Below are 22072 nucleotides of genomic sequence, written 5' to 3'. Positions count from 1 at the left end.
AGCAACACCATTTTGCAGTGCTTTACGCCTGAGCCTTGCCCCACATTCAAAACATAGCGTGCATTCTGTTATAAGGCCAACAATATACTATAGATACTACAGATACTACAGGGGCCTTTGTGCCCCGGCCCCACCAAACATATCTCTTTCCCTCAGAAATGATTGAAATCCTGATTAAATACAAGTCTGTGTCTATTACACCACACTAACAGAGTGACAAACTAAAAACTAGAACGGCACACTGACAACACTTCACTGGTCAATCTATCAACTCTCGCACTGCCATACTGTATGACTAATAACTAGGGCTGTCAAACTATTCAAATCATTTATCGAGTTAATGGCATTAGTTAATCGTGATTAATCGCAATTTTATAATTTGCTCAAATTTGGCCCTAAAGAAAGATTTCTCAATTTAAAAGGCATTGCATTGAGTTTCAGGCATACTATGCTTTGATTGTAAGGGAGGAAACACAAAATGATCTACATCAGAATGTTTTAATAGCTTTTTCACCATAAACAACACATACAATCACTGTAATGCTCCCAATGTTTCAGTAGGCCTACTCCCTCTTATCAATGTTCTTGAAGTATAACATTTGTGCACAGCACACACACTCTCTCTTTCACACACACACACTTTTAGGTACTGTTAAAGCTTCAGGCATTTTAAATGCGTGTGACCATAGAACAAATAGCTTTTAAAACTTGTCCAACAATGTTATGAAAAAACTGTAACTATCTGTACTGTTCAGATAACTTTACAAACATAGGCCTACACATTCTCCCTCCCTCCCACACCCTCTCTCACTTACTCCCGCTCTCACACACATCCTCTCTCACACACACACGCACATACACACACACACACACACACACACACACACACACACACACACACACACACACAAACCCCACTCTTGCATATGCAGTCTACATTTGAACCATCTCTTTAAGTAGCCTATTCATTTCAGTTCTTCCAGTTCCATCCAAATGTATGCATAGCCTAGTCAGTGGTCAAGTTATATGGTTGCTAGCTAGCTAGCTAGGTAACATGACTAGCTAAACAATGTTGTTTATTATCAAACCAAAAAATAGCGGCGAGTAGTTTAAAAACGGCCCGCCATATGTGCACGAATCCACAACAGAAAGAACACAGCTCCGGTAATATTGGGCATAATTTAATTTTTTATTTAAGTTTTTTAGGGGGTGGATCAGCTTTACTATTGCAACTAGATTGTGGCTTCTATTAATGTAAAGTCGGCATCATTTCCAATCCCCCATATATATATATATATATATATATATATATATATATATATATATATACAGTTGAAGTAGAAAGTTTACATACACTTAGGTTGGAGTCATTAAAACTCGTTTTTCAACCATTTACATTTACATTTACATTTTAGTCATTTAGCAGACGCTCTTATCCAGAGCGACTTACAGTTAGTGAATACATATTTTTTTTATACTGGCCCCCCGTGGGAATCGAACCCACAACCCTGGCGTTGCAAACGCCATGCTCTATCAACTGAGCTACATCCCTGCCGGCCATTCCCTCCCCTACCCTGGACGACGCTGGGCCAATTGTGCGCCGCCCATGAGTCTCCCGGTCGCGGCCAGCGGCGACAGAGCCTGGATTCGAACCAGGATCTCTAGTGGCACAGTTAGCACTGCGATGCAGTGCCTTAAGACCACTGCGCCACTCAGGAGTACTCTAAACCACTCCACAAATTTCTTGTTAACAAACTATAGTTTTGGCAAGTCGGTTAGGACACAAGTAATTTTTCCAACAATTGTTTACAGACAGATTATTTCACTTTTTAATTCACTGTATCACAATTCAAGTGGGTCAGAAGTTTACATACACTAAGTTGACTGTGCCTTTACAGCTTGGATAATTCCAGAAAATGATGTCATGGCTTTAGAAGCTTCTGATAGGCTAATTGACATCATTTGAGTCAATTGGAGGTGTACCTGTGGATGTATTTCAAGGCCTACCTTCAAACTCAGTGCCTCTTTGCTTGACATCATGGGAAAATCTAAAGAAATCAGCCAAGTCCTCAGAAGAAAAATTGTAGACCTCCACAAGTCTGATGGGAGCAATTTCCAAACGCCTGAAGGTACCACATTCATCTGTACAAACAATAGTACGGAAGTATAAACACCATGGGACCACGCAGCCGTCATACCGATCAGGAAGGAGACGCGTTCTGTCTCCTAGAGATTAACGTACTTTGGTGCGAATCGTGCACAGTAAAATGAGTCCTATCTCGACATAACCTGAAAGGCCGCTCAGCAAGGAAGAAGCCACTGCGCCAAAACCGACATAAAAAAGCCAGACTACGGTTTGCAACTGCACATGGGGACAAAGATTATACTTTTTGGAGAAATGTCCTCTGGTCTGATGAAACAAAAATAGAACCGTTTGGCCATAATGACAATCGTTATGTTTGGAGGAAAAAGGGGGAAGCTTGCAAGCCGAAGAACACCATCCCAACCGTGAAGCACGGGGGTGGCAGCATCATGCTGTGGGGGTGCTTTACTGCAGGAGGGACTGGTGCACTTCACAAAATAGATGGCATCATGAGGAAGGAAAATTATGTGGATATATTGAAGCAACATCTCAAGACATTAGTCAGGAAATTAAAGCTTGGTCGCAAATGGGTCTTCCAAATGGACAATGACCCCAAGCATACTTCCAAAGTTGTGGCAAAATGGCTAAAGGACAACAAAGTCAAGGTATTGGAGTGGCCATCACAAAGCCCTGACCTCAATCCTATAGGAAATGTGTGGGCAGAACTGAAAAAGCGTGTGCGTGCAAGGAGGCCTACAAACCTGACTCAGTTACACCAGCTCTGTCAGGAGGAATGGGCCAAAATTCACCCAACTTATTGTGGGAAGCTTGTGGAAGGCTACCCGAAACGTTTGACCCAAGTTAAACAATTTAAAGGCAATGCTACCAAATACTAATTGAGTGTATATAAACTTCTGACCCACTGGGAATGTGATGAAAGAAATAAAAGCTGAAATAGATAATTCTCTCTACTATTATTCTGACATTTCACATTCTTAAAATAAAGTGGTGATCCTAACTGACCTAAGACAGGGAATTTTTACTAGGATTAAATGTCAGGAATTGTGAAAAACTGAGTTTAAATGTATTTGGCTAAAGTGTATGTAAACTTCAGACTTCAGCTGTATATATATCCCCCGACCTCAACCAATTGAGATGGTTTGGGATGAGTCGGACCGCAGAGTGAAGGAAAAGCAGCCAACAAGTGCTCAGCATATGTGGGAACTCCTTCAAGACTGTTGGGAAAGCATTCCAGGTGAAGCTGGTTGAGAGAATGCCAAGAGTGTACTAAGCTGTCATCAAGGCAAAGGGTGGCTATTTGAAGAATCTCAAATATAAAATATATTTTGATTTGTTTAACACTTTTTTGGTTACTACATGATTCCATATGTTATTTCATAGTTTTGAAGTCTTCACTATTATTCTACACTGTAGAAAATAGTAAAAATAAAGAAAAACCCTTGAATGAGTAGGTGTTCTAAAAATGTTGACCGGTAGTGTGTGTATATATATATATATATATATATATATATATATATATATAAAATGTACGCCGATAAACATTGCCCTACTATTAACATACTGTAGGTTAACATAGGTTCCTCCCATGAGCACTTGGCGTGACCTCTGACCTTTCTCTCAGAGCAAGGTCACCAGCCTCAGAGATGAAGACATGACAGGAACCAGATTCTGACCTGGGAGTGGAATTCCCAACCATACCAGCTGTGCCTTGAGAACTCTGGGAATGTTTGAGTGGATTTCTGTGTGTGTGTGTGTGTGTGTGTCACAGAGGAACAGATGCTGGTGACAGACAGACATGGGGGAAGAGAGGGGGATGGGGTGAGGGGTGAGAGAAGGATGGGGCACGACTTAACCTGACCCAAGACAGGTGGCACTCTGTGTGACACTGAACACTTCCTTCCGTCTCTCTGTTCCGGTCACATACATTCTCAATGACTAGGCCTATCCTCCCATATGACCCCATTGCCAAAGCAATAACTTCTCACAGTGTACACCTTGTGTTAACTGCACCTGAGCAATGTACGCATCTTCCCTCATCTACCCTGTATGTACGCATCCACCCTCATCTACCCTGTAAATACACATCTACCCTCATCTACCCTGTATGTACGGATCTACCCTCAATGTACGGATCTACCCTCAATCTACCCTGTATGTACGCATCTACCCTCTATGTACGGATCTACCCTCATCTACCCTGTATGTACGGATCTACCCTCATCTACCCTGTATGTACGGATCTACCCTCATCTACCCTGTATGTACGCATCTACCCTGGTCCTGGAGAGCCACAGGGTGCGCAGGCTTCTGTTCAACAATACAGTCTTCTAATCAAGACATTGATTAGTTGAATAAGATGTGTTGGTGCTTGGCTAGAACAAAAACATCCACACCATGTAGCTTTCAAAGACCAGGGTTGGAGACCACTGTATCCTCTGTAGACATCCTAACAGCTAGTGTTCATGCCCCATGTGGACCCTGGTTAAAAGTGGTACACTATACAGGGAAAAGGGTGCCATTTGGCACACAGCCTTGGTGTCCGGTGTTGTAACATGGACTCACCAGTGAGGTTGGTGCGGGCACTGTAGGAGCCGAGGTACTGTCCGTCTGTGTTGGGGGTGTAACACTCAAACAGCCCCTGGTCTCTGGCCTGGACCTTGGTGATGTGGAGCAGGGCTGAGTCCCTGGTCAGCCTCTCTACCCAGATCTCCTTACTGTTGACCCTCTGGGCATACACCGCGTAAGCATAGTTGGTCTGGGCCGTGCTCACGATGCGGATCTCGCGGTCGGGCACCGAGGTCAGGTACATGGACCACTCAAAGTCCTGCTCCACACCCTCCTTGTAGCCGGTCACGTTGCACCAGATGGTCACGTGACTGCCCTCCGTCCGTACCAGCGGTCCGCTCTGAACGGTCACTACCCTCTGGGCCACGCTCACTCCTGCCGGGGTAAAGAGGTTGGGAGGAGGGGAGAGAGGTAGGGAGGAGGGGAGAGAGAGAAAAGGGGGAAGAAGGAGAGACGCAAAGAACATTGGTTACAAAACTGATGTTAAAACATTTAGCATCCTGTGAGCTTTAGCTCCAGCACTCTCCCAAGAGTAACAGAATCAACATGACATGTCCACTCAGTGCCCCGAAGAAACAGCCCTGTAGTGCCACACACACACACACACACACACACACACACACACACACACACACACACTACAGAGAGCGAGACAGTGGGGAATTATGAAATATGAGGTCAGTGTCAGGCTGTTAAAACACTGTGACCAGTAGCCATGAACCTGAGGAGGTCATGCACACCACACACACACACACACGAGGGACAAGGTCATGCTGTGTAATACAAGGTTGTTATTTTAGTTCTTGGTGGAGGACATCTGTGGTCAGTTTCAGCTGAGGGAGATCACAGTAAAACCATACAATTGAAAGAAGAGCAGACAATACACAGAAACATATGCAGGCATACACCAATCCCAAACAGAAGGGGACTAGAAACTGATTCCTGTCTACATGACCAACTGCGGAACACAGCTGTGTGTGTGTGTGTGTGTGTGTGTGTGTGTGTGTGTGTGTGTGTGTGTGTGTGTGTATATATATATATATATATATATATATATATATATATATATATATATATATATATATATATATACACACATACATACATACATACATACATACAGTGGGGAGAACAAGTGTTTGATACACTGCCGATTTTGCAGGTTTTCCTACTTACGAAGCATGTAGAGGTCTGTAATTTTTATCATAGGTACAACTGTGAGAGACGGAATCTAAAACAAAAATCCAGAAAATCACATTGTATGATTTTTAAGTAATTAATTTGCATTTTATTGCATGACATAAGTATTTGATCACCTACCAACCAGTAAGAATTCCGGCTCTCACAGACCGGTTAGTTTTTCTTTAAGAAGCCCTCCTGTTCTCCACTCATTACCTGTATTAACTGCACCTGTTTGAACTCGTTACCTGTATAAAAGACACCTGTCCACACACTCAATCAAACAGACTCCAACCTCTCCACAATGGCCAAGACCAGAGAGCTGTGTAAGGACATCAGGGATAAAATTGTAGACCTGCACAAGACTGGGATGGGCTACAGGACAATAGGCAAGCAGCTTGGTGAGAAGGCAACAACTGTTGGCGCAATTATTAGAAAATGGAAGAAGTTCAAGATGACGGTCAATCACCCTCGGTCTGGGGCTCCATGCAAGATCTCACCTCGTGGGGCATCAATGATCATGAGGAAGGTGAGGGATCAGCACAGAACTACACGGCAGGACCTGGTCAATGACCTGAAGAGAGCTGGGACCACAGTCTCAAAGAAAACCAATAGTAACACACTACGCAGTCATGGATTAAAATCCTGCAGCGCACGCAAGGTCCCCCTGCTCAAGCCAGCGCATGTCCAGGCCCGTCTGAAGTTTGCCAATGACCATCTGGATGATCCAGAGGAGGAATGGGAGAAGGTCATGTGGTCTGATGAGACAAAAATAGAGCTTTTTGGTCTATACTCCACTCGCCGTGTTTGGAGGAAGAAGAAGGATGAGTACAACCCCAAGAACACCATCCCAACCGTGAAGCATGGAGGTGGAAACATCATTCTTTGGGGATGCTTTTCTGCAAAGGGGACAGGACGACTGCACCGTATGGATGGGGCCATGTATCGCGAGATCTTGGCCAACAACCTCCTTCCCTCAGTAAGAGCATTGAAGATGGGTCGTGGCTGGGTCTTCCAGCATGACAACGACCCGAAACACACAGCCAGGGCAACTAAGGAGTGGCTCCGTAAGAAGCATCTCAAGGTCCTGGAGTGGCCTAGCCAGTCTCCAGACATGAACCCAATAGAAAATCTTTGGAGGGAGCTGAAAGTCCGGCGACAACCCCGAAACCTGAAGGATCTGGAGAAGGTCTGTATGGAGGAGTGGGCCAAAATCCCTGCTGCAGTGTGTGCAAACCTGGTCAAGTCCTACAGGAAATATATGATCTCTGCAATTGCAAACAAAGGTTTCTGTACCAAATATTAAGTTCTGCTTTTCTGATGTATCAAATACTTATGTCATGCAATAAAATGCAAATGTATTACTTAAAAATCATACAATGTGATTTTCTGGATTTTTGATTTGATTTAGATTCCGTCTCTCACAGTTGAAGTGTACCTATGATAAAAATTACAGACCTCTACATGCTTTGTAAGTAGGAAAACCTGCAAAATCGGCAGTGTATCAAATACTTGTTCTCCCCACTGTATATGTGTGTGTGTGTGTACATGTGTGTATACGTGTGAGTGTGTGTGTGTCTTTCACAGAGAGTGGATGAGGGTCTCTGAGAGGCTGTGTGTCTGTAGGCACAATAAAGTATGTTAATATTTCAACAGATCAGCTTTTTAAACTTCCAACATCCTCTCTTCCTCGTTCACCCTTCCACTCTCTCGCAGTAACTTTCTCTCCCATTCCCCATTTTTCATTTACTGTTATGACTGACTGTGTGTGTGTGCGCGTGTCAAAATCAAATCAAATTTTATTTGTCACATGCGCCATATACAACCTTACCGTGAAATGCTTACTTACAAGCCCTTAACCAACAATGCAGTTCAAGAAATAGAGTTTAAAAAATATTTACTAAATAAACTAAAGTAACACAATAAAATAACAATTATGAGGCTATATACAGGAGGTACCAGTGATGCACTGGGCCGTACGCACTACCCTCTGTAGCGCCTTACGGTCAGATGCCGAGCAGTTGCCATACCAGGCGGTGATGAAACAGGCCAGGATGCTCTCGATGGTGCAGCTGTAGAACTTTTTGAGGATCTGGGGACCCATGCCAAATATTTTCAGTCTCCTGGGGGGGAAAAGGTGTTGTCGTGCCCTCTTCACGACTGTCTTGGTGTGTTTGGACCATGATAGTTTGTTGGTGATGTGGACACCAACGAACTTGAAACTCTCAACCCGCTCCACAACAGCCCCGTCGATGTTAATGGGGGCCTGTTCGGCCCGCCTTTTCCTGTAGTCCACGATCAGCTCCTTTGAGGGAGAGGTTATTGTCCAGGCACCACAGTGCCAGGTCTCTGACCTCCCTATTGGCTGTCTCATGCGTGCGTAAAATATTATCTAGTTGAAAAATAAACAAACCCATGCAAACTGTGCTCAGCGAGTCGGCAAAATGAGAGAAAACGGAGCACATTTATTTGTGTGTGTGTATGTATGTATGTATGTGTTACAGTGTGTGAGTAAGCTTCTGTTTTTCCTCATATTATTTCCATCCTTCTTGGTTTTGTTTTGTGGTCCTTTGTCTTTTTTTGCATTTTGAGGCATATTTTTCTCATGAGCTCATAAAAGCGTTACAAATCTCTGATTTGTTTTTGGCCGCCTCAGTTGAAAGGGATTTCAATTCAATAAGAACAGCCTTTCAGAAGAAAAAAAAATCTAAAAATGAATCACTCCGAGGCTTCAATTCTCCAATGGACCACAATAAGATAGATCTGGCCATGAACTCACAGGCAGAAGAGTTAAACACACTAAAACGTCTCAGGGGGATGGAGAAGAGAAGAGAAGAGCTCCAGGAAATAGGAATCTTGCCAAAATACTGATGTTTTTATCTGCACTAAATGTGTGATATTTAATATGTGGAATACCTCACTGGTTTGATATTGGGAGGTTGTTGTCATCGTCCTACATTTATCAGTTCCCTTCCTCTCTCTTTCTGTGCTCTCTCTTCTACTCTCCATGGCTGTGTTGTCTGGTCAGTAAGAGAAGATATTAACATAATACCAGACCATTAGTGACCAGGGCGCCATTGAGTCTGACCACATAGAGCTCAGAGTCATGATGCTGTATTCCCTGATGCTCATGTTACTGCTGCCCTGGTCCAGTATTACTGCCAACAATACATTACTCACCACATCATGATTAGGCTGGTACTGCTCATATTGTATGAGCACCGAAACCATTGTTCATCTCCCCCACCCCTCATTCTCTCTGTTTCTTTCTGTCAGGCTCTCTCTCCTTCTCCCGTCTCTCTCTCATCACTCTCCCCCTCTCCTCATACAACCAGCCCCCCCCCCCTCCCCTCTCTCTCTCTCTCTGAGTAAATTCCTGTCTCTCCTCTGTGCCTCGTGGTTCTCTGCATCTTTTCAGGCAGGATTTAAGAGGCTCTGTGAGACTTCAAAGCAGCCCGGCACTCTGCAGGCTGTTTTGAGAGGCTGACAATAACATACCAAACCCTCCAGACCTCTAACTGATCACTCTAACCCTACAACCTAATCCCTCTACACCTGCCATCTGGCTGCCTCTTCACCTCTGGCTGCACTGTCTTTATCACTCCCTGACCCTAGAACTGGTAGCGTTCATCTACAAGCCCTATATAGCTCTTTCTCTACCACTTTGACAGCCCACTGTCTGTCTCTCACTGTAACATCGTCGCCACCTCAGCCCTTCGGGTCAGGCAAAGGCAGGCAGTCAATGTCAGTCAATGTCACTAAAAATATTAAACTGCTGTTCAGCGCCGGTCATAGAGGAATGGACTTGGAAGCTTTTGGCATGAACAACAACTTATGCACACACACATACACACATAAGAGGAAGCTGTAAACAGGATTATGCTAAGTGGGGGGGGGAAACACTAATCCAATCATTTGTGGCTGGTGTCTTATCCACAGTGAAAACAGCATCATCTCACAGCACTGTACTGTTGGCACTCACACACCACCAGCTTACTCCAACCCTCACAGGATAATTACACACACCTGCTAAGGTGACACATTTGAAGCCATCCATCTTTTGTCATCCTGCTGGCATCAGGGGAGACATAAGACGGTCCTGTTACCTCTCCCTCATTATACCCAGGATGGTAAGGGCTGATCACTATACATGCCTACGCTGCCTGGCTGGTCCAACGCCCAGGTGGATCTATTTCTGTCACACACACACAGCTGGCTCCTCCATATGGGCCATACTACAGAGTAGAGGAGGACACAATCCCAGTCCTCTCTCAACTCCTCCACCAAACACACAACTTTTAGAAAGAACGAACGAAAGAACGAAATAAAGAAAGAACGAAAGAAAGAAAGAACGAAAGAAAGAAAGAACGAAAGAAAGAACGAAGACTTAGGCATGGGAATAGAATATCTGTATTAGTATTCGATTACTTGAGTGAGTGTTCATTTTTTGAGAAAGACCAATTGTAGACCTACAATGAGTATACCAAACATTAGGTACAGCCAGAATTCGTCGGGGGAAGGACTCTAAAAGGTGTTGATAGCATGTTGACCCCAATGCTTCCCACATTTGTGACAAGTTGGCTGGATGTCCTTTGGGTGGTGGACCATTTTTGATACACATGGGAAACTGTTGAGCGGGAAAAACCGGTGCTAATGACGAGGCACACTGAAACACAATGAGTATACTTCACTGTGTGTGTGTGTGTGTGTGTGTGTGTGTGTGTGTGTGTGTGTGTGTGTGATTTCCCGCTCTAGACTCGAGTTAAACTTTCTCCAAAATCAATCTGCCTCTCTCTCTCCCTATGGAACCCCTCAACATCATGCCCCTTTATTAACACCCATTACCACAGAAAGAGAGAGAGAGAGAGTGAAGGAAATAGGGGGAGAGAAAGATAAAAAGGGAAAGGAGAGAGAAAACTATACTTTTCATTTGAAAGAAATGGACCATGTTAGCCATCAATTCATTTCAGAGGCCTGCAGACGTAAGGCCTATTTCTCTTCATATTACATTCATATGGGCCTGGGTCCATATTAAGGCTGCTCTTACATTACATCTATTTTATTATAAATTGGATGGGATCCTTTCACCAGCGGTTTTCTGTGAGAAGCTGTAATGTAGACAGACAGACCTCTCTCTCAGAGCCAGTATAACAGACAGACAGACACTACATACAGTACAGTAGAGGAGTGAGAGTAAGGGAGAGATCTCATCTTTAGCCTTTATATGACTCATAACTGAACTGGTCCTGTGTGGCTCAGTTGGTAGAGCATGCCAGGGTTGTGGGTTCGATTCCCACAGGGGACCAGTATGAAACTGTATGCGCTCACTACTGTAAGTCGCTCTAGATAAGAGCGTCTGCTGAATGACTCAAATGTGAAATAATTTACTATCCATCAGATGGTAATAATAATGTCTATCAGGGTCTGGCACTAATGTCTGCCTGCCAGGGAATGTTCCCTACTTGCCAAAGAAACTGTCCCATGTGTGACAGACAGCTAACAGCTTTGGCCAAAATGTATATAAATGCACCTGTATTAAAAAACGGTACCCTTTTTTTCCATACCACTTTACCCCTATCAAAACACTATCCTAGCCTAACTGACATCTGTTTTCAAAGATTGGGAAGAGAGACATAAGCTTTAGTTATGGCAAAACTGTACATGGGCATTCTGTGTGTTTATGAGGCCAAACAATCACAATTCAACAGACTCCATCCCTGCCCTCAGCCTTCATCAGCCCAGTCAGTAGACAGTCAGTGTTGGACTGAGAGGATGTTTTTACAGGCAGCTTCAAAGCACTTAAGGCCCACAGCAGAGTAGTCCAGCAGCACAGCCTCTGTGTAATTTACCCACCATCACACAGCAGTTAAAGACAGGCCGGCAGAGCACTGTGATGACTGACCACCAGCCCTCACCACTAACCATTACAGCCTGTTCCTGGGCTAATGGAGAAGGGGGAGGGGAAGGGGGGAGCAGACAGGAAATGGATGGAGAGGAGGGGAGGAGAGAGAGGGAAAAGGAGAAAGAGGAAAGAAAGAGCGAAAGAAGGAGAAATATAAAGGCAGAAAGAGAAATGGCTGGAAAGAGACTGAGGGGAAAAAGGCCTTTGTGTTTCAGCGCAGTAATTTCCATCCCTTAAGCAATCCTCAGTCCTGCCCTGCTTCTCTCAGGTCAAAATGAGCCCTGCAGCCACCAACAAGGCCAGGCTGAGGGAGAGAGAGACCAGACCATCATGTCTGCTATCACCTCATCTCAACATGGGGCACAGAGAGGGAAAGGGGGGAAGACAGAAGGGTATAGAGAGAGGGGGGCAAGAGAAAGAAAGGGAGAGAGGGAGGGAGAGAGGCTCAGAAGGTGAGTTTTGTTAAGCAGTTGTGTTGTGGCTGAGGTCCAACCTCTGAGCAAGAACAGAGACCGCAGCCTGAGTCTACAGTCGTGGTCAAAGGTTTTGAGAATGACACAAGTATTGGTCTTCACAAAGTTCGCTGCTTCAGTGTTATGAGATATTTTTGTCAGATGTTACTATGGTATACTGAAGTATAATTACAAGCATTCCATTAAGTTTATGCAAAGAGTCAATATTTGCAGTGTTGACCCTTCTTTTCAAGACCTCTGCAATCCGCCCTGGCATGCTGTCAATTAACTTCTGGGCCACATCCTGACTGATGGCAGCCCATTCTTGCATAATCAATACTTGGAGTTTGTCAGAATTTGTGGGTTTTTGTTTGTCCACCTGCCTCTTGAGGATCGACCACAAGTTCTCAATGGGATTAAGGTCTGGGGAGTTTCCTGGCAATGGACCCAAAATGTTGATGTTTTGTTCCCCGAGCCACTTAGTTATCACTTTTGCCTTATGGCAAGGTGCTCCATCATGCTGGAAAAGGCATTGGTCGTCACCAAACTGTTCTTGGATGGTTGGGAGAAGTTGCTCTCGGAGGATGTGTTGGTACCATTCTTTATTCATGGCTGTGTTCTTAGGCAAAATTGTGAGTGAGCCCACTCCATTAGCTGAGAACAACCCCACACATAAATGGTCTCAGGATGCTTTACTGTTGGCATGACACAGGACTGATGGTAGCGCTCACCTTGTCTTCTCCGGACAAGGTGTTTTCCGGATGCCTCAAACAATCGGATAGGGGATTCATCAGAGAAAATGACTTTACCCCAGTCCTCAGCAGTCCAATCCCTGTACCTTTTGCAGAATATCAGTCTGTCCCTGATGTTTTTCCTGGAGAGAAGTGGCTTCTTTGCTGCCCTTCTTGACACCAGGCCATCCTCCAAAAGTCTTCGCCTCACTGTGCGTGCAGATGCACTCACATCTGCCTGCTGCCATTCCAGAGCAAGCTCTGCACTGGTGGTGCCCCGATCCCGCAGCTGAATGAACTTTAGGAGACGGTCCTGGCACTTGCTGGACTTTCTTGGGCGCCCTGACACCTTCTTCACAAAAATGGAACCTCTCTCCTTGAAGTTCTTGATGATCCGATAAATGGTTGATTTAGGTGCAATCTTACTAGCAGCAATATCCTTGCCTGTGAAGCCCTTTTTGTGCAAAGCAATGATGATGGCACGTGTTTCCTTGCAGGTAACCATGGTTAACAATTTCAAGCACCACCCTCCTTTTAAAAGCTTCCAGTCTGTTTTTCTAACTCAATCAGCATGACAGAGTGATCTCCAGCCTTGTCCTCGTCAACACTCTCACCTGTGTTAACGAGAGAATCACTGACATGATGGCAGCTGGTCCTTTTGTGGCAGGGCTGAAATGAAGTGGAAATGTTTTTGGGGTATTAAGTTCATTTTCATGGCAAAGAGGGACTTTGCAATTCATCTGATCACTCTTCATGACATTCTGGAGTATATACAAATTGCCATCATCAAAACTGAGGCAGCAGACTTTGTGAAAATTAGTATTTGTGTCATTCTCAAACTTTTGACCACGACTGTACAAAGAACATCAAGCACTGCTCAGTCAGTCAGTCAGTCACATACACACGCAGATGCAGAGCTGCCTCATTCTTACACTCTGGGGAGTCTCCTCTCGTGTCAGTGCAGTTTCATGTATGGTCGTGGTCTCTTCATGTCAACTAGCTCTAATTCCTGGCCCTCCTGAGCCACCATACGCATGACCCCACCTGTGTGCCTGCCCATCACAGCTGCTGAGACCAGGCCGAGAACACCAGGGGGTAGCTACCACTCTGTGAGTGTGTGTCCCTACCCATCCCGACCCATAATGAATTAATAATTGAGGTTGATGGCGGGGAAGGCTTAAGTCGCCCATCTCCTCTCTCGCCTCTGTCCATAATGGACATGGTTAAAAATTTAGTGTTTGTGACCAACTCACTCATCCATATAATAAAACTACTGTAGCACACAGATGGTGTCTCACACACTCTCTCTCTCTCACACACACACACACCGTACTCTGCCCACTGTCCTGTCCCATCTGAAGTGTCCCCCTTCCCCCAGTCCATTAACTCCATATAGCCACCTGCTTCCCTGTCCAAAAGCCCTCCCTCCCCCCAAGGGCCCTAAACCCTATCAGACCAACCAACACCACAACAGCATGACAAAGAGATGGACTTAGAAATATCCCCATACATTCACAAACACACATACAGAACATCATCATCAACAAAAACAGTTTAAGGTTTTACAAACACCTATCCTTTAAATGAGACACACACATCTGCACAGATTTGCAAGCCAGGAACACACACACACATGTAAGTACAAACTCCAGACAGCTGCTAAAGTTGATGTAACACTATAAATCCAACTTTCAATCTTCTATAATTATCCAAACCCACATGTTAATAGCTCTGTATGACAGCTGTAGATCTGGCAGTGTGTGTGTTAGAGATTGACAGCTTGCTCTCCATCGCTCGCTAGGTTTGTGTATTAAGCCACAGATTGGAAAGGAAACTAATTAACTAATCATTAGACTCTTCAAACAGACTTCTCTACCATTGTCAGTCAATTTGGCATTCAGGATGCTGAGTGAAGCAAAGCCACACACACTCACAAGCTCGTACACAAAGACAGTCTCACACACACAGTTTCTCTCGGTCTCTCTCACAAACACACACAGTGTTTTCCTCTTGAGTTCCAGGGATTTGATTTGAGAATCAGATCAGATCAGATGCCTCCAATGTCCCTGTGGGTTATCTTAGCTCAGTCCCATGCTGACTGTATCCTATTCACCTTTTGTTTTCAATCTAAAAACAGCCATGGGGGTTTGTGCGTGTGTGTGTAAGAGGGAGGGGTGACACTATAAGGTGGTGTGTGGGGTGGTGTGCATTATTATGTAAGTGTGTGTGTGTGTGTCACAGAGTCTGTGGATGTGCTGTGCAGCAGGGGAGCTGTCTCCATAGTAACGCTGCTGTCTCATGTGCATCCCACTGAGGCTGTGTTTGGGCGGAGAATCCAGTGAGGAGTCTCGGTATGTAAACCCAAGCATTGTGGGTGGATCTGGAGGAGTGGAATCTGGGCTACACTGTTATCTAAGAGCTCTGAGTAGAAGTTACCCCTAGGCACATATCTAATATCAGCTTACCCCCTATAAATTCTAACCCTACCCATTAGGCAAAACTGATATTTGACCAGTGTCTAGGGGGACACCCTTATCCTACTCACCTTTCTAAACCAGGGAGGGGAGAAGGGAGGTATTCAAAGTGAATGGTAGGTTATGGTGGTATTTAAAGTGAAGAGGGGGGTGGGATGTCATGGAGCTAACCACCCAAACCCAACAGACCAGTTAAACTGCCTTATATCTTATCTGAGAGAAGGTACCTCAGACATACACACACACACACACAGAAAAACCCACAAAAAAATGGTTACTGTAAATTATTTAGGCCTGCAATCACAACTGTAAAATCATCAACAGCTGTTGGAACTCTGGTGATCAGCTCTGAGGTCAGAGGTCATGGCCTCCAACAGGAGGTGCTGCTATACAGAGTTCATCACTACAGAAAGAAACAAAGCAGACACTACAGAGTTACTCCATTTAGACACAAACCAGATGCTGCAGACAGGCATCTGATTCATTTAAGCAGGAAGGAGGTTAAAAATAAAACAGCAGGCCATTTTCCAACTTGTCTTTAATGTCCAGATAATGTATCCTAAACTATGTGGAGAGAGCAGCACCAGGTTTTTACTGAGTATAAGAGCAGATCGCAGTGCTTTGGTAAAATGAACTGTTAAAACTCTCCAGTCTGTGAGGAGCGTGTGTTGGGGCGGTAGTTAGCAGCGGTGACAGTTGGGTGTGAATTTCCCTACCTTACTGTTAACTCAGCATTACAGGGTCCACTCTAGCCCTGAGGGCAACTGTAACTCCTGCTCTGGCAGCGTGTGCACACACTGTTCTCTAAAGACTTATCAGCAAAGGAAACAAACTACTCAAATACTTACTACGGCAGGTCTGGGTCTGATGTCCAGACTTATTTTATCTTTCCGGTCTACTGATAACTTGACCAATCACAAAGTTGTGCTCTCTCTCAGCCCGAAGCGGACAATGACCCATCAATGACACGTATCTCTGAATATTAATGAGGAGTTGAGTGACTGAAGTTTGCAGTTGTCTTGCTGTTGTCAGGTAAATAAGCCTCCAGAAAGAGGGAAACAATGTGATGAAGCACCATGATGTTATGGGTACACTACAAACACACACTTTCAGAACTCTGAACAAACACACCGAAAAGCCTCAAAATATGTGACCTACCAGCTCGAGCCTGTGTAGCAAAATTTGAAATAGTGTTTTTTTACATTGGATAAAGTATAGACTCAGAGCTTGCATATCTGCATAGTAGCAATATCAAAAAGTTTCCAGATAAATATTTTATAATTATTAGATGATTCTTACCCAGACACACTTGTCTAAATTGAGGGGTCATGTGAAAGAAATGCTATAACCAACCCCCAAGCCACATCTAGCTAAGTGAATGGTTCACTATTGTCTAGAAATGTACACGTTCATGAAATACAGTAGATGACCGTAATCACCCCCAGACACACCTGGCTAACTTGATGGGTCAAGTAATCATCTGGTGAAGTGGAGTCTTTTGTTTAGACATGAAGCTAGCTAAACAATTAACCTAATGGTGCTTTCAAGACAACTGGGAGCTTGGAAAAATACGAGGTCAAATCATGATGTTAGTGATCTTCAGGTCGGAAAGTCGGGGCTCTAGAAAGAGGCCCGAGTTCCCGAGTTTGAATTCCAAATTGGATGACTGTTCAAAAATATTTTTCTCAGTTGTCTTGAACGCACTGAAGTCGGAAGTCGGAGATTTCAGAGTTCGCAGTTTCGAGTTCCCAGTTGATTTGAACGTGGCAATAATCCCAACCCATACTAATAGCAATACAAACTGATTGTCATAGCTAGCCACCATGCATGAATCTGCAGGTAGCTAAAGATAACCAACTAGGTTCAATGTTAGCTTGCTAGCTAACATTAGGCTATAACTATCAATGCAAATGGATTTCTGAGATATTAATAATATTACTACACAGATCAAACACGCATCGTTAGCTAGTGAGCCAACTAAAGTTAGCTAGCTAGCTAATAGTACACTTTAACTTGCAATAACGACTTTCTGACAAAATTAGAAACGTAGAATATCTGAAAATGTAGCTAGCTAGACTCTTACCCATATACATGGATGAACGCTTCTCCCTTTCTGCCATGGATGCCATGGTTGCCCTTAGTTTGAAGATGTAATCCGGAGAGAGGTGTTTTATACAACAGCCTTCTGTGTTCTCTTTTTGACTCCTACCGCATATTTGCAATCAAACGTCAGAATTTTCTCCTTGGCTATCATACTCTGCTTCCACCGGGCATTCCACTGATTTCAAAACTCGGTCCACTTCTTCTGTGACAAGAACACGGTTGATCACCATATCTTCCCCATCACTGTCATCAGAAGACTCTACAATGTCTGGTTCAATGAAAATTTTCTGACCTAAATCAGGGATTTCCTCATTGTCTGATTCATTTTCAGAGTCAGAGAGAGTCAGCATGGCACGATTGTCCTCCAGAAAGTGGAGAGCAGTAGCAACACTTTTGCAGTTCTTCATGATATCTTTCAAAAAAGCCGCAGTAGAAAGGATTATCTACACATGGCAGTCCAATCCGAACTCATCTCTCAGCATGTCCAGCCCATCCGTTATCTCAGCCAATCATGGCTAGCGGGAAAGTTCCTGTCTTTTTCTGTGGCTAAACCAACTAGGCTTGTAATTTAACCATTTTATTAGTATTTACAGATGGCACACAAGTTTGTTATTAAAGCACATGAACATTCACACGTTCCAGAAGGCATTTGTGCCAAAAAATGCATTTTGATTTAAAAAAAAGTATGTTTACGTTTTAAATGGCTCTCCTGTGAAGTAGTGACGTGTGACATATGACTAGTTTCCTGAAACTAGTCACATATTAGCAAAATAAAACATAAAAGCAAAGTCAAAGACCTTTACAAACAGAAACATCCTAAAAAAACACACACAGGAGAAACATCCCAGCCAGGCCTCTGTAGAATGCACACAGATGTACTGCCAGAGACAGGGTGAGTGATTGCATTATGAGCACTGTCTAGACATGCTTGCTCTGTATGTATACATAGGCACTCGCACACAGACCCAGGTCATCTGTTGGCCAAACAGCTGGAAGATATGTTAGGAACCTAAAGCATGTCATATACCACCAATAATTTAGTGTTAGCATCACAGTAACATTCACAAAGACACGATGGATCCACTCAAACTCACAGCAATGTTTAAACAACGCTGACCCTTCCTTGACCAAGACGTGAGATTCCTCTCATGCTAAAAGTGTGTGTGTGTGTGTGTGTGTGACACACAGCTGTCATTCTGTGGGTGGCATTGGAGAGTCAGAAGGAAACCTCATTTAGACTGGGCTAAAGAATATTGACAAAGTTGAGTGAATTCAATGCCAGTAAAATTTATAACTGACATAAATTATGATAATGGATTGGCAGGGACGAGTCAGCTAGACTACATTTGCATGTTAGACTACGTCATAACTATTGGTTTCCATGAGACTCAACTGGTGGACTTAAACTAGACGGTGAAACTGGCCTGAGATCAGGGTATACAGAGGCTGTGGCAGCAGACAGGCATAGAGAGCCTATACTAACTATTGTGCAGTCAGCTGAGCCAGTATAGCCAACTGAAGCATCTCTCCATTACTGTTTAACCAGCCAGCCTCCTGCTGAACATCACATTACACTTTCTATTAGTTATATAAGCCAGAACGGCTCGGGGATTCAGGGCTCTCTTTCTCTGCCTCGGTCATGACTACAGGGTAATAAACACATCATTTATACAGTACAGTTTACACACCGTTGTCCATGTGTAAGAGCTTTCTGAAAAGTAGAAAATTAGACAGTCAACATATTGTACTCTGTTTTTCTGCTGTCCATCTCATGGAAAACCATAGCATTTCTATGATGTATTGTGTGTGTCTTCATTCTACACCTGAATTTCACCTTGGGAAATGTAAAATTATTCAAATTGATCAATCAATCGATATCTCATACATTAAGTTGACCAGCTGAAACGGTAAGTGAACTAACAAGAATACTGTTAATCCTCTAACCCATTGGCAGGGGTCCATTCTCACCACACTCACCCCCCGGCAGCAATAACATGCCTCCCGTCCAGGAACAGAGCAGCCATCTGGTGTTTGTTTGGGACAGGACACTGTGTGTATGTGTATGTGTGTACATTTACGTCATTTAGCAGACGCTCTTATCCAGAGCGACTTACAGTTAGTGAGTGCATACATTTTCATACTGGCCCCACGTGGGAAACGAACCCACAACCCTGGCGTTGCAAGTGCCATGCTCTATCAACTGAGCTACAGGGACACAGTGTGTACTGTGTAGATTATACTTAATGTGTCAGTGAAAGTGTATGTAATGTGCATGACAGAGAGAGAATAGCGGAGTGTCCCAAGGTGTTATATAAAGTGAAAAATGTAAGGTGTCTCTGTGTGTGTATTGATTACAGGCACTAATAAGGGGATGTGGTTGCTGTTATCCAACTCATCCAGAGAAAGATGGGCTTGAGTCTGCGGTGGTTAATCTGAGACTTACATCCAAATATCACATTAACCTAGTTCACCACACACACACACACTATGATAGAAAAACAATAACTCGTTCACAGCTATAATAGAGCTGTGAAACACAACAGATAAACACGCAGACACAGCTGTCCAAAGGCATCTGTAAGTGAGTAGTGATGGATTTATATACATCATTGGTAGTGACTAAGACAATGCCCCCTCCCTTGACCAGTGACTCCTACTGACGTGGCACTGGCACACACACACTCAGTGTCTGGATTTATCATTCAGGTGTGTCGTCATGCAGATGTGTTGGCATGCAGGTGTGCTATGACTCAGGTGTGGAAGTCTGGCGACGAACTGTTCTTTTTAATTAAATAGACAACATTCAAAAGGCACTTGCACATCAGAGCTATCTTTTTGCAGGTGTATGGTAAGAATTGAATAACATGCGGGTTTCTTATTTTTTCTCTTATGTAATTAAATAGAAAATAAAGAAAAAGATGACTATGTGTCCAATGTAAGCAATGGGGTACAGGCGTGACTTACCAAGCAGGGCACACGCAATAAGGAGCGTGCGGATGCCCATTGTCTTCCGTCTCTCTCTCCCCGCAGACACCGTTCCTATAATCCGTCTGGAGATGCAAAACTTCAGTCTGTTTTGAGGCTGAAATTAGGGGATCTATAGCCGACCACCTGTGCGGGCGACGGACGGGCAGGTCTGGTGCCCCCCGGGGATCGAACCTGCCGTACTGGCTTGAGACTGAGATCCCCTCCGCTATAGCGGAATGTCGCTCACTGCCTCTGGGATACCCTCACCTATCTCCCGTATCCTGCTCAGAGATGCGGGGCTTGGTAGACTCGGGTGTCGTTTCTCTCTGTATCACCTTCAGCTATCTATCCTATTATCAATGACGATATGCACCCATAAAATACGCCTAGGCGACCCTGCCCATTCTTCCTTTCCTTCTCATCGGACGGAGATTGTGCGGAGGCGCTTCGCTGTAGAATGACAAACCACCTCAGCAGGAAAAGTCCAGCGTTGTGTGTGGATGTCTTGCTTTGTTATTTAGAATTTTGCCGACACCAAGATGTCCGAATCAATACGTAAAATAAATCTGTAAAGTCCTTCTGCTGAGAAAGTAAATAAAATACTTAATTTCCGTGAGCGTCCTCTTCCTCCGGGGAGAGAGCGCTATCTAAACGCACGCTGGTCCCGTAAAATCAATCTCCTTTCACTGCTCCGCTACAACAACAAAAAAACACTCGGAGTCGATGGGCGGGCGCTCTAGCCGCAGAGAACAATACAATATTAGCGTACGATAGGATGGACTTCGGAGCGAATTCGTCAATGGATCGAGTCCACCGCAAATGAACCACAGTAGCCTACTTATTATATTATTTGCTTATAAAAGTATCAGAAACGTCAATTCCATTTGATCAGAATTGAGTGTTGTTCATAGCCTACACAAAGCATTGTTCGGGCACACAAATCTACTGATAAATCCACACCCGCGAGAATAACCTTACATTTCAGATGTGTTTCTGATCAATAACTTCGTAAAAAGGATCAGTTGCTGTTCTTCAACGGCTTCGAGAGTCAAGTCCTTCTTCTGCAAGTTCAGTTGAAAGGAAAGTATTTTTTGAATATTCACTAGGTTTATTACTTGTATGTCATTTCCTTGTTGGAAGAATACCCTTTGAGCGCTGTAATTTTGTATTCCCTGCCATTTGAAAGACTAATTTGCATGCCACACAACCCCACCCCCAGCAGAAACCACGCCCCGTGGACGGGCTACTTTCTACAATTCACCCAATAAGGACTGACACCGACTTGAAGTCCCACTCCAATTGGTCAAAAGGCGTGGCTAAATCGATTATTCTTTTTACAATTTCCAAACGTATTCATATGCAGTAAATCGGATAGAGCATAAACTTGTTATGGGCATGGGATATTACATGCCCGTTTTAATTGACTGAAATATTAGGTCTTGAATTATATGATACCAATAATAATAGTCTTGACATTGATTTAATAGCATGTGTTTTTGCTTTTCAATTTCTCTCTCCATATATCTCCAAAATATACAGGGCCATAGATTAATCATATGAGCTGAGAATAAACACAAAGCCTATGATTCCTATAA

The 22072-nt window shown here is 43.9% G+C and overlaps 1 protein-coding gene across 1 annotated transcript in view; it reads right to left on the bottom strand.

The window, feature by feature from the left end:
- Positions 1-21631, bottom strand: part of LOC311129203 (immunoglobulin superfamily member 3-like) — a 91254-nt gene extending 69623 nt beyond the window's left edge. Inside the window, exons 1-2 of the mRNA XM_084161509.1 lie at positions 20475-21631; positions 4667-5044 (exon numbers count right to left, since the gene is read on the bottom strand). Of these exons, the coding sequence (XP_084017635.1) occupies positions 4667-5044; positions 20475-20514 (418 nt within the window). The 5' untranslated portion in view covers positions 20515-21631. The remainder of the gene's footprint in view (positions 1-4666; positions 5045-20474) is intronic.
- Positions 21632-22072: the final 441 nt, after the last annotated feature.

The sequence above is a fragment of the Coregonus lavaretus genome (assembly GCF_964263955.1).
Source record: "Coregonus lavaretus genome assembly, chromosome: 5".
In the NCBI taxonomy this organism is placed as follows: domain Eukaryota; kingdom Metazoa; phylum Chordata; class Actinopteri; order Salmoniformes; family Salmonidae; genus Coregonus; species Coregonus lavaretus.
The sequence above is the reverse complement of the archived record's forward strand: the minus strand, read 5'-3'. Positions and strand labels throughout refer to the sequence as shown.